This window comes from Eptatretus burgeri, chromosome 13 (genome assembly GCF_056783735.1).
Source record: "Eptatretus burgeri isolate ZD-2024b chromosome 13, Ebu_testis_v1, whole genome shotgun sequence".
In the NCBI taxonomy this organism is placed as follows: Eukaryota; Metazoa; Chordata; class Myxini; order Myxiniformes; family Myxinidae; genus Eptatretus; species Eptatretus burgeri.
In genome coordinates, this window is record NC_140973.1 from 81221992 (window position 1) to 81235356 (window position 13365).

Below are 13365 nucleotides of genomic sequence, written 5' to 3' on the forward strand. Positions count from 1 at the left end.
CCTGCTTCATGAAGGTGGTGGTGGTCGTATGGCAGCTTAGCTGCCGGGGTAGCTATCATTTCTTGAAGCGCGACTGTGTTGCTGATGAAGTGCCCCTCTACCAATACACACACTGGAACTGGTACTCATTTCGTCGACCTCGGAAGGATGACAGGCTGAGTCAACCCCCTGGTGTATTAATTCAGCGGCCGATGGGGCTTGAACTCAGGACCCTAGGATCCCAAGCCGCCACCCTAACCACTGAGCCAACACCAGGCTATGCTTCATGAACAAAATTGCCTGCACAAGGTGCTTCATCATGGCACACGTAAAGATGTCTTTTATAAACTTTGTGCGTTTCCTCTCATCATTACACAAGAAATGAGTGCTGAATTGACCATGCACCCCCTCCTCTCTACTTTGTTCTTTATTTCAGAAAATACAACATCCGCTGCCACTGAAAATACACATTTTCCGACCGTAGATATTGAAGAAGAGATTTCAAGGTGATATTATTTGGTTATATTTTTTTACGTCTGTTTTTTGTCGTCGTTTTTTAATTCTTCTTCTTTGTTCATATGCAGCACAGGGCTGCTGTGTAGCATCATTGGTTTAGGCACGGTTGTGATGCTGATGGAATGCTCTCCGCTGGTTGGAGCAGGAATTTGTAATTTGTTCATGGTGCCAACGATAGCTTGCCTACTCTTCGTGAAGGACACCATGGGATCTTTAACGTCCATCCGAGGGACGGCACACACACTGATGAATCACCCTGCCTGTGAAACACCAGGATGACAGTTTATAGCTGGGTTAGGATTTGAACCCAGGCTAGACAGCCGAGAGGTGAGTGTGCATACCTCAAGGCCATCCTGTCAGCCCTGTTGTTGAACTAACTGATTTGGCTTGATGACTTTGTGGCTTTATATCTTGTTTTTTTAAATGTTTATTTTATACAATGTCGATGCTCGTGTAAGATCAAACACGCACCGTACAACAAAGGGAGCAGGAGAAATGAGGGGTGGGGGAGAGAAGCACAAAATGGTGTGGAACACAAAAGCACAAGCACAAAACATTTGGAGATCTGTGGAACGGAGAGGGATGTGGTGGGGTACACAGGGTAAACAAGATGGACACCACAGGGACTTTCGGGTCTGTGCACTACAGGGGCTTTCAGGAAGGAAAATGGGGAATTTGAAGGAGGTGGATTAACGGGGGTAGAAAAGATCATGATTTTGGATGGGGGGAGATAAGAGATTGTGGTGAACAGCTGTTTTGAAGACCTGGAGGGAAGAGAGGGAGGGAAGAGAGTGTGGGAGTTTGTTCCAAAGGTGGGGAAAAAAAGAGGAATGAAAGAGTGAAGGTGAGCAGTGATTCTAAATTTTGGTAGTTTTACCAGAATAGGGATGCCAGTGGACCTTGAGTGCCCTGAGGAAATATGAGGGTGGGGGGGGGGTCACAAAAAGAGCAGGGGGGCGGGGGCAAGGCTCTAGAGGAGAGCATAGAAGACAGAAAGACCACCAACCTGCCTGTGATGAGAGAGTGAGAGACCCAAAAACTCAGCCTAAAAGCTTTGGTTTCTGCAACGTGAAGCCGAGAAAGGTGAGAGGCGGGAGCACCAACCCAGTGGGGAGAGGAGTACACCATCAGGCTATGGATGAAAGCTTTGCATGTGGTCAGGAGCTCAGGTGTGCCAAGGAAGGACTTTGCACGACGGAGGATTCTTAGTCAGCGACTGGCTTTGTAGGCCAGCTTGGAAATGTGGCTTTTTCAGGGAAGATCATGGCAGATAGTGAGTCCCAGAAGCTTGAATGAAATGACTTCTTCAAGAGGATTGTTGAGAATGTAGATTGGGGGGGAGCATGGGGGTGGGGGGGGTTCCAGACGGTCCTTTTGGAGAGACATAGTGAGAGTGTGAGATTTGTCCGGATTGAAAGCCATGCTACACGTGTTGGACCAGTTTGTGATGTTACCCAGATCTGCAGAGAGCAAGAAGCTGCTGCTTGCTGGTCTGAGGGATGACAGATGGTAGGACAGAGGGTGAAGTCATCAGCAAAGAGATAAAGAGGATTTTCCAGAGAGCCGGAGAGATCGTTGATTAAAAAAAAAAAAAAAAAAAAAACGGGGCCGAGAACGCTACCTTGAGGAACTCCAGCCTGGACATGAAGAGAGGGGTGAGACAATTCCATTAAGGGCCACACGTTGGCTGGGACAGGAGAGGAAGTCTGTGAGCCATGAGTGGAGATGGCCTTAGATACCATAGGAAGAGGGTTTGGTAAGCAGAGCAGGGTGCCAGACCATATCGAAAGCACGCGATACATCTTGAAAGATGGCTCTGATTTCTTGTTTGGTATTGAGGATCTCCATCTATTGTTGGGAAAGCAGGAGCAGCATATCGAGGGTAGAGTAGCCTGTTCATAATCCAAATTGATGATCGGAAATCAAGCCATTGGAGAAGAGGAAGGATTTTTTCTTGTCAGAAGCGATGATGGATTATATATCCTTGCTTATGATTGGGAGAAGGCTGATTGGACTGTAGTTGCAGGGATCTGTTTTTGTACCTTTTTTATGCAGAGCGGTAATGTTTGCTGATTTCCAAGCAGAAGGCAGATGACCTTGAGCAAACAAGAGGGTGAGTAGAACAGAGAGGGTGCATAAGAGCTGCAGTGCATGCTTTTCGGAGACCTGGGCTGATGCCGCCTGGACCGGTTGCAGAATCAGAGTTGAGGTTTGACAGCAAGCTCTCCACCTTGTCAGGAGAAATGGAGACAGAGTCCAGGAACAGCTTGGTGTGACTGGGTAAGGTGGTTACAGAAAGCGATGGGTTTGGGACAAAGATTTAGAAGCAAACACGGAGTTTAGGCACTCAGCCTTTTTGTGGACAGTGTCCGCTGTGCAGCCATTTGAGGTAAGAGAGCGTATGGAGGGGGAACATGCACCAGAAATGGACTTTATTAGATGCCAACAGGATTTGGAGGAGGGAGAGAGATTTGAGAGTTCAATCTTGAGATTATAAAGATGTTGCTTCCTGGCTCTCCTGAGGGGAGAGAGACACTTGTTTCGAGTTTTGTGGAAGGAACTGAGATTGTCTTCAGTTGGATTTGCTTTCGATGAAGGGAAGGCAAGTTGTTTCAGGACAACTGCCTCACCACAAGTTTCAGTGTACCATAGGTGGGAGGAAGGGCATGATAACTGAAGATATCTAATCCTTGTTTGCTTTGCTTTGCTTTAGGATTGCCATTTACTTTGTGGCAATTGGGATTTGCGTGTTCTTTGCTGCGACAATTCAAGTGTCCACCTGGCTTTTCACTGCCACACGGCAAACCAGGCGTATCCAAGCGAAATACTTCCACGCCATTCTCTACCAGGATATGTCGTGGTTTGATTCCCAGAAGATCGGGGAGTTGAGCACACGGATGAGCGAGTAGGTGCATCGGTTTATCTTTGTCCAAATCGGCATTTGTCCCATTGTCCCTTTTTACTAGTTCCCAACCGGTTTCACCAGAGGGGACTATAGGTCTGCTCTCCGTCTGTCCATCTGTCTGTCCCACCTGTAGTTTTTCAGACTTTTCCACCCCCATACCCTTTAATATATTCAACTGAAACTTGGTACATGGCTTTATCATGATACATTACAGAACATGTTCGAGTTTCAGGGCGTTTCGTCAACTTTCCACAAAGTTACGTCCTTTTTGGACTTGGAAAATATCACATCAGTAGGGTACATGTGTTGCAAAGCAATTCTTGCTCTTTGCTTCATCTTTTTGTGCTTCTGTTGTTCTGGTGCAGAGCCATGCATTTTGTTTGGTATTATTCACTCCATCATGTAACTTGATACAGGCTGAGGATGGCCACACAGTTGAAAGAATTTTTCATTTCTATTCTTCAGAGATATAAATATTATTCACGATGGAATTGGGGACAAGATCGCGTTACTCGTACAAGTCCTGGCAACTTTTTTCGGAGGCATTGTTATTGGTTTTATTTATGGATGGAAGCTCACTCTGGTCATTCTCGCTACCAGCCCACTGATTGCCATTTCCTTAGCATTGCTAACCAAGGTATGCACATATTCAAACTTTACTATCAATGCTTTCTGACCCTGGCTTTTTCGTCCCCTCTCGGTTTCACTGCAGGAGACTATAGGTGTGCTCTCTGTCTGTCCGTCCATCCCACCTGTGGTTTTTCAGACTTTACTTCCCATTCCCTGTACCATATTTAACTGAACCTTGGTATGTGGACTTATGATGTTAAGTTACGAGCTTCAGGACGCTTCGTCAATTTTTCCACAGAGTTATGCCCTTTTTGGACTTCGAAAATATCACATCGGTAGGGGACTTGTATTGCACAGCAATTGCTGCTCTTGTTGCTTCTGGTTTGTTCCAACTAACCCAACATTACTTATACATTGACTTTTGTTCCATATAATGAACATGCTCTGCAACTTGTACAGATACATGCAGGGTAAAGGAGACCTTTGTTCGAGTCTATCACGATTGCGAGAGAGGTTATAGGAAATCGAAATACCATCTCTGTATATGATGAGAAAATTGCAGTAGGTCTTGTGTGACAGCCTCTTGATGAATAATGCCAATTATTTCCAGAGACTTGGCTTACATGGCCTCAAGGAGTAAGAAAGGACCTGGGTGTGAGAGCCTGCACAGGGGAGAATAGTCTTCATTGTACTTTCAACAAATGTGTTTTTGTGTTTATGTTCTGCACAACTGACAAAGGATCATCACTGCTGTAGAATGGTCAAACCGTGTCTAATTTTAGTGGCCAACATTGAGATGAGGTATACCCATGGGAGATTGTGGCTGATTTTTTTTTGAGGCCCAATAGTTCAATACACTCTTTCCTGAGGTTGCTCACATGAGTAAATAATTGGGTTGACTTGATGGTTCTCGTGGAGTAGCCTGTAAGGGTCATCCAGAAACGTATTGACTTTCTCAGGTGTGATCTGGTGGTGTGAAAAAGTCAGTGTTTGAAAATTAACTGATTTTGGTTTGATGTCGAAAATAAAGCCTTGGCAGTAGTTGGATTGTGTGCCAGGTTCGTCGGTTCTGCCGAAGCAGTTTCTTTGCTGGGGTTACAATCCTGGACAGGTCGCGACTCCGACACAGGAAGTCAGGGCGTGAATTTGGAGTTTGGCCAGGCTGCCGGCGATAGCTCGTCGACTCTTCGCGAAGGACACTGGAATGTATTACATCCCCAAACTAATGTCAGAGACATGGTGCCCACTTGATCGTCCATCCGAGGGGCAGCACACACATTGATGAATCGCCCTGCCTGTGAAATACCGGGATGACAGTTTATAGCTGGGACAGGATTCAAACCCAGGGTAGACAGCTTAGAGGCAAGAGTGTGTACCTCTAGGCCACTCTGCTAGCCATGGCAGCAGTGCCATGAGTTAATGTTGCATTTCTGATGTCTTTATGCTCTTTCAATGTGCTGCTCAACCAGTTGGTGTGGTGGCAGTTGAAGTCACCACATCCAAAGGAAGTTTGAGTGGGAGTTTACCAATGGGTGCATGTTGTAAGAAAGTGAGCATCCAACCTGCTCGGAGATATCTGTCGTGTTATATCAGAGCTCTTTCATCCTGGACTCGCACATCATTGGGAATGGAGAAAAATGAGTGAGACTCTGCTTACTTGGCCTCAATCACTGAATTCAACCACAAATCTGATTGACTTGAAATTTGAAGAGGATTTGCATATCAGGTCAATGCATTCAACCACCTATTATTTTTGAGGTCAACTTAGGGCCAAAGGTCAACAATTTTGGTGTAATTTCTAAAATCGTCAATTTTCATCCGATTGACTTGAAATTTGAAGAGGATTTGCATACCAAGTTACTGAATTCAACCACCAATTGTTTTTGTGGTTAAATTTGTCTTTCGGAATTTCGCAAGTGTCATGCTTTGCATAGCATCTTTCTTGTTTGTTTGTCTGTGAGCAGAATATCACAAACAGTTATGGATGGATTCGGACAAACTTGGTGGACAGGTTGGGTTGGTCACAAGAACAAGCCACTTATGGTTTGGTTCAGTTCCAGGTGCATATCCAGCCTATCAGTGGGATACAAAACATAAACTGTTTCACCTGATGATGGTATATGCCTGGTGTTGGCTTAAAGGTTAGGGTGGTGGGCTTGGGATTCTAGGATCCTGAGTTTAAATCCCACTCGGCTGTTGAATTCATACCAGGTGGGGTTGATTCTGCCTGTCATCCTTCCGAGGTCGGTAAAATGAGTGCCAGCTTGCTGGTATCCTGTGCCGGAGTGGCAACCAGTCCAGGATTGTGCCCAACAGCCAAGGAGACTGCTTAGGCAGCACCAACTACTCTGCACAGAGTATGGTCCCAATGGATGGATGGATGATGGTATGCACTCTACTGTGTGCTGTTCTATTTGTGAACTGTAATTCCTTGCTTGAACCTTTACAGGGAAGAAATTATTTTTGACTTTTTAAAAATTGTTAAAAAAAACAACTATTGATGAATCGTTTTGTCTGAATTTGATATGGAGAACATTATCTTGCAGCTATTATCTTCTCTTACCAAAAAAGAACTGAAGTCCTATGCCAAAGCAGGTGCAGTTGCAGAACAAGTTTTCACAGCCATCAGAACGGTGTTGGCATTCAGTGGCCAAAAGAAAGCGATTGACAAGTAAGTATTATTACTTCTACTACGACTACTTCTACTACACAGAATTGTGTTCACTTTAACAGTCCATCAATTGATCTCTTTTGTGTGATTGTTTTTCCACACACCATTCTCACTAACATGTCAAATGCCCTCTGTGTGTTTACGAAATCATGCTACAGAAAACAAGATTGATATCACATTTTAGAAAAATTAATTTGCTGCTGCAATTGATTGAATTTCAACAATGGTAACACAATTTTAAGAGCTGCTGCTGAATGGGTATGAGTCATCGCTGCTGATTCGACAAAGTGCAGTTCTCTTATTTATTTATTTTCTGCGTTACAGAGGGTTCACCGTGAATCGCTGAGGACGATGACGGGTTAGAAAATATACTTTTATGTTCGCAAAGAAGATTGGATGCCTGGTGCTGGCTTAATGGTTAGGGTGGTGGCCTTGGGATCCTAGGATCCAGAGTTCAAATCCCACTCGGCTGTTGAATTAATACCAAGTGGGGTTGACTGCCTGTCATCCTTCTGAGATTGGAAAAGAGTGCCAGCTTGCTGATATCCTGTGTTGGAGAGTCGACCCATCCAGGATTGTGCCCAATAGCCAAGAAGACTGCTGAGGCAACACCAATGCTCTGCACAGAGTATGGTCCCAATGGATGGATAGATGGAAAGAAGATTGGATGCCTGGTGTTTGGCTTAATGGTTAGTGTGGTTGGCTTGGGATCCGAGGGTCCTGAGTTCAAATCCTGCTCAGCTGTTGATTTAATACCAGGTGGGGTTGACTCAGCTTGTCATCCTTCTGAGGTTGGCAAAATGAGCACCAGCTTACTGGGATGATTAAGCCATTCGAGCATCCTGTGTTGGAGTGGTGACCTGTCCAGGATTGTGCCCAATATCCCAGGAGACTGCTTCAGTGGCACCGACGATCTGTACAGAGTATGGTCCTAATGGATGGATAGAAAGAAGATTGGAGAGTGATGGCATGGATCGATTTACGGTCGTGAAAGGCTTGGTCGGGAAAGAAAAGACTCGACCCATTTTCAACATTGGAACTTTCAACAAGTCACAGGTTGAAAAATAAGAGCTGGAAAGCTGTTTTAAATCAGGGGGTTAGGCTCATAGAGGAGTGGAATAACAAAGGCAGCAGGCTCACAAACTACCCAAGGGTATTGTGAGGATGCACATGCATAAGGAGGAAATAAGGAAAAGCACATAGAGTAATAATGAAGTCACAGAATGAAAAATAATCATCATATGTAGAAGGGATCGTGGACGTGGATGGGTGACCACATGTGGTGGTGATGGGCAGCACATTCAAAACACTGAAGTGATGAAGACACGACAAAAGGGCATGGGGAAACGTTTCCACACTTTGTAGAATAAGGGGAAAAATGAATACAGGTGGGCAACCAGCCTGGCCTCGGTGAGGGTTTCTTGAGGAACCTGTGCTTACTTGGGTATCTTGGGGAGGGCACAGGTAGGAGAGCACAAGAGGAGCAAGGCCAGGTTTCAAGGGCACATGGACAGAACTGAAATTAGAATGACTTTTTAAAAAAAAATAAAATGTGTATAAATGTTTTTAGGGAGGGTGGTAAAAAATTTCGAACCATGATAAAGAGTCAGTTCTCAAATATCCAAACCATTGCCTTGATTTCACATGCTAGCAACACATTACTAACATAAAAAAAGAGCAATTAGAGACTGCAGATCCTCACAAAGACTTGTTGTGTGTGGTGTTTGTGTACTGGTGTGTTATTTAATAAGAGACATAACTGGAACTGCCACTTTATAACTCCTGGCAGTGATGACCGGGTACCAAGATGTCCCGCTTTGATGTAACCCCGCTTTGATCGGACACCTGACCCTGAGCCATGACGTTTTAAAAATTATTATTCAATTCTATTTGGAATGGAATTAAAATATATGCAATTCAAATCAAATGTAAGACCAAATAGGTACAGTCCTGCAATCAGAAGGAACCCAAACAAGCAAAAACCAAAGATTAAGTCATCAGGAGGAACCTGGATAGGATTAGTATTTCAGCTGCTCCTCCTCTACCCTCAAACCCATCCAGGCACAGTCAAGTGAGCTTTATTCAAAAAAAAAAGAAACCAGATCAAAAAATTAAATAATTCTGGCTGCCAGACAATGTGTCTGATCATGCTGAAATGTAAAACATTTATTTCCCTATCACTACGAGATCATAATTGTGAAGTTTCACATCGATAAATAAAGCGATTCAAGAGAAATAATTTAAAGATTTTTGCTCAATCCAATATGGCTGCCAGACTATGTGACATCATTTATATTCGTGAATACACTGGTATCTCCAAGGCTTGGGGAACATTTGTGTGAAGTTTCCCCTCGATCTGTGTTGCCTTTCTGGAGAAGATTTTTGTAGGTTTTAGGGTAAATTCAATATGACTGCTAAACCATGCAACCGATGACATCATATGTGTGAAACTTTTGTTCCTCATGGATAGGCAGTCATATGTGTAAAGTTTCGCCTCAATCTGTTCAGCCGTTTCAGAGAAGATTTTTGAAGTTTTTTTTTATTTAAATGTTTTTAACAATATGGCTGCCGAATCACGTGACTGATGTCATCAATTTTTTTTTCTGTGGATCATTTTATCTCTGGATGACCCTCAAAATTATCATACTGATCAGATCTAGCATTCTACAAATGCAATTATGACGTCATAACGAAGGCACCTATGATATGATAAAAAAAAAATCCCTTAATTCCCATGAGTACTTGCCGTTTGCCAAGTTTCAATTTTTTTCCTTGCTGCAGTTTCAGAGATACAGAGGTCCAAAGTTTATCTGTTTTTCCAACATGGCTGCCACACTATGTGACCTACGACATCATAATTATCAATTAAACAATCTACATGAGTAGTTGCTCCTATGGTGAAAATTTTGTCTCGATCTGACAAGCAGTTGCGGAGAAAAACACTGAAGTTCTGTGTGGACAAACAAACAAAAGAAATTGCTCGTTGAGCAAGGAATTGCCGGAATAACTTTGTCATATCTCCATGATCTCTGAAAAAACAAAAACCTGGAATTCAATTTGGTTCTTATAAGTCGATAGTGCTACTGTTTAATGAGTTATAGCACTTAGTCTGGTCATGATTATAACTTGGAAGTCAATCGCACTTAAAATGGCGTTTTTATCGCAATTTTAAATTTTTTACCCGACCCCCCCCCGATATTCGACCCCCGACCGCTAAGAAGGGTGTTGGTGTGATACCCCAATGAGATATATGGTTGGATGCAGTATTGGAAGATGGACATTTTGGATTTGGTTTGAAGTCGATACAACCATTTTAGCGGACGTTATTGCGAAAATAAGAATTTCGGTGACCTTGACCTTGACCTTGACCTTTGACCTAGATTCACCAAAAACGACAAGTGTCAAAGTTGGACCATGGCCGACATCTGCACCCAGTTTGGTCATTATCGCTGAAACGGTGTGGCTGCTACAGGGTAAACAAACAAACAGACAGACAGACAGACAGAAACAGAATGACACACACAACTGACCAACATAATTGCCGAAATCCGAAGGATTCTGGCAATTAACAAACAGGCAGACAGACAGACAAACAAACTGACCCAAATGCAATATCCTCTCCTCTGGCGAGGCTAAATTCCCATTGAGCAAGCAGGTTTCAGAAGACGAAAGAGGTACTGGAGAGCAAATCAAAAATCTGATTAGGATCATGGAAAAAGCAAGGGGGTACCGAAGGAAGGAGTAGTTGTGTTTTATAGATTACTAGTATAAAAGCCCATCAAAAATGATGGGTTGAATTAGTTTACTCAAAATATTCAGAGACTGGAAGTTATGATGTTTCGTATCAAGAAAAAACATTATTTAAAAACACTAAATGTATAAATGTGATCCTGCTTTCTTTATCTTCTGGGAGGTTTCATTTTGACGGCACAGTGTGAGCATCCCAAAATCTGAAGCCCCGGCCTAGTGTCATGTGCGTTTACATGTTCTTCATTTACGTCCGTATGATGTGTAATAAATAAACACGTTTGACTCTGCACGCATTACACATGTGCAGCGAATTTAACCTCCCTGTGCCTTGTATTTATTGTTATTTAAATAAATAAAAACGTTTCTGTACACTATCCTCGAGGCTCGGTTTGCAAGTCACGGTCTACAATTCCAATGGCAGAGAGGTAATTACTCTTTTATGGAAAATGTTTTTCGGATTTTGTTTTATCCTAAGTAAGGAAAACTTGATGAAACTGCTGCAGACAATGAAGAAGGAAAGTGAAAAGGCTGATCTTTATTTAAATATTAAAATAAAATAAAAGTAAAATCTTAACTGAGAATATCAATGTTCAGATTTGGAGATGATCATGTGTTGTGGAGATTGTGGAGAGTTTCATCTTCCTGGTTCTGAGGTTGAGGTGAGTGGAGAATGTAGAGGAATAATTAATAGACGGTCAACATTGGGGAAAACAGCAATGTCAGGATTGATAAAGATCTGAAAATACAAAGATGTGATGATGCAAACCGAGAGGAGCTGGTGATCGATGTGGTATTTCCAGTTGCAATGTTTGGATGTGAGTCATGGCCAGCGAAGAAGACGGAAAGGAAGAAGAATGACCGTTTTGAGATACGGTGTTGAAGATTAATGTTGACGATTCCATGTTACTGCAAGAACAACAAATCGGTGACTGAAGAAATGAGACCACCATGTGCATTAGAAGTGTTGATGGTAAAACAGAAACTCGTATTTTGGACACATCGTATGTGCAGAGAATGAAACTGGAGAAATCAACTAAGGTGGGTGTGGTTGAGGGTCCACCATAAGCCTTAAATGTTTCTAATGCCCCAAGCCAAAATACAAGTTACTTGTGTTGTCATGGTAATATTGTGCCATGCCTGTGATTGCTGTCTTTGAAATGGGTAGATTGATTGGTTAGCAGCATGAAATGCATTGCTTCCTGAAGTTTTGTAAACTGCTGAATCATTCACCTCTGCAATCTCGCACGCGAAACTATTCTTGTCTATCGAGTTAGGCTGGATTTTGAAAATTCAATATAAGCTACATCAGTTGCGTGTATGGTTGTATCCAATGCAGCCACGATAACCGCAATGAAAGTTTGTTGGTGGAGTGGCTTTGTGGTGAGGGCACTGCACTGCGATCCCCCAAGTTGAGGGTTTGGTTTTGAAATTATTGACTTGATTTACCAACTTCACTGAGCTTATCTTAGGAAAAACAAAAGAAAACCTCAGTTGGCTCACAAATGATCTTTGCAGAGGTAATGGCTTTTGTGGGGGGAGTTATCTACATCTGTGGCCTAAATTATTCTGGTTGACTTGTATTCTTTGGGGAAACTTGGGGTGAGCACTTGTAATGAAATATAATATGGTACTGAAAATGATGAAAATGTTTGGAAATCAGCAAACATTACCGCCCTGCATAAAAAGGTGCAAAAACAGATCCCTGCAACTACAGACCAATCGGCCTTGTCCCAATCATCAACAAGGTTATGGAATCCATCATCGCTTCAGACATTAAATCCTTCCTCTTCTCCAATGGCCATCTCCTCTCCAGTCTTGCCGCCCCCCCACCTGCTCTGTCTGCAATATGTCCCCCCCACCCCTCCCCCCACCCCATGTTTCCGCTGGGCGCTCAAGGTCCGCCAACAACCCCCTTCTGGTAAAACTACCAAAATCACGAATCACTGCTCACCTTCACTCTTCCATTCCTTTTTTTCTCCACCTTTGGAATAAACTCCCTCACACTTTTCAATCCCATTCTTCCCTCCAGGCCTTCAAAACAGCTCTTCACCACCAACTCTTATCTTCCCCCATCCAAAACCACGATCTTTTCTACCCCCGTTAATCCACCCCAAACTCTCCTCCTTCCAATTCCCTGCTTTCCTTCCTGAAAGTTCCTGTCGTGTCCATCTTGGAACACCCCATGTTCCCCACCCCATGCCTCTCCCTTCCACAGATCTCTGAGTGTCTCTGTTCCCCACTATTTTGTCCTGCCCTGTCCCGCCCCTCTTGTCTCATGCCCCCCTTGCTGTGTGTTGTGTGTTGGCTCTCGTACGAACCTCAAAAAAACCCCAAAAACAAACAAACACAGGTCAAATGATTGATTGCAACTCAAGGAGCATCATCATTTCAAATGCAGCAAGTGGCTGCTGGATTGCCTCATTTGTGCAGATGTGGTGCTCTGTGTAGGTTGTGCAGAAATTTGTAATTTGGTCAAGGTGCTGGTGGTAACTCACCCCATCTTCGTGAAAAACACCGTGAGATCTAGTTGCGATCCACTTGCTGATGCCAGCAGACGGGGAACCCAGCTTAACAACCAGCTGAGGGATGGCACGTCCATTAATGTCGTGCCCTGCCTGTGTGACACCAAGATGGAAATTTAAAATAGGGCAAAACAGTTCAGAAGCTAGGCTATCCATCCATTGGGACCATACTCTGTACAGAGCGTCGGTGCTGCCAAAGCAGTCTCCTGGGCGATTGGGCACAATCCTGGATGGGTCGCCACTCTGATGCAGGTGGTAGGCTATCCTTCGAGCCTAACTGGGGGATAGATGTTTCGTTTCTGAAACAGGTCGTCATTGAAAACACAAAATAACAGAAAATAAGTTTGAGAATGCAATAGTATACAGGCCCTTTACTTTATACAGATAATGGTGGAGTGGAATGGGATTGGCAGATCAGCACATGTCAATGAAAATAATCTGGTCTGTGATTT

The 13365-nt window shown here is 43.5% G+C and overlaps 1 protein-coding gene across 1 annotated transcript in view; it reads left to right on the forward strand.

The window, feature by feature from the left end:
* LOC147014910 (ATP-dependent translocase ABCB1-like) overlaps positions 1-13365 on the forward strand; it is a 120691-nt gene that overhangs the window by 20770 nt on the left and 86556 nt on the right. The window contains exons 6-9 of the mRNA XM_085853367.1: positions 416-485; positions 3209-3400; positions 3866-4037; positions 6517-6641. Coding sequence (XP_085709493.1) covers positions 416-485; positions 3209-3400; positions 3866-4037; positions 6517-6641 — 559 coding nt within the window. The remainder of the gene's footprint in view (positions 1-415; positions 486-3208; positions 3401-3865; positions 4038-6516; positions 6642-13365) is intronic.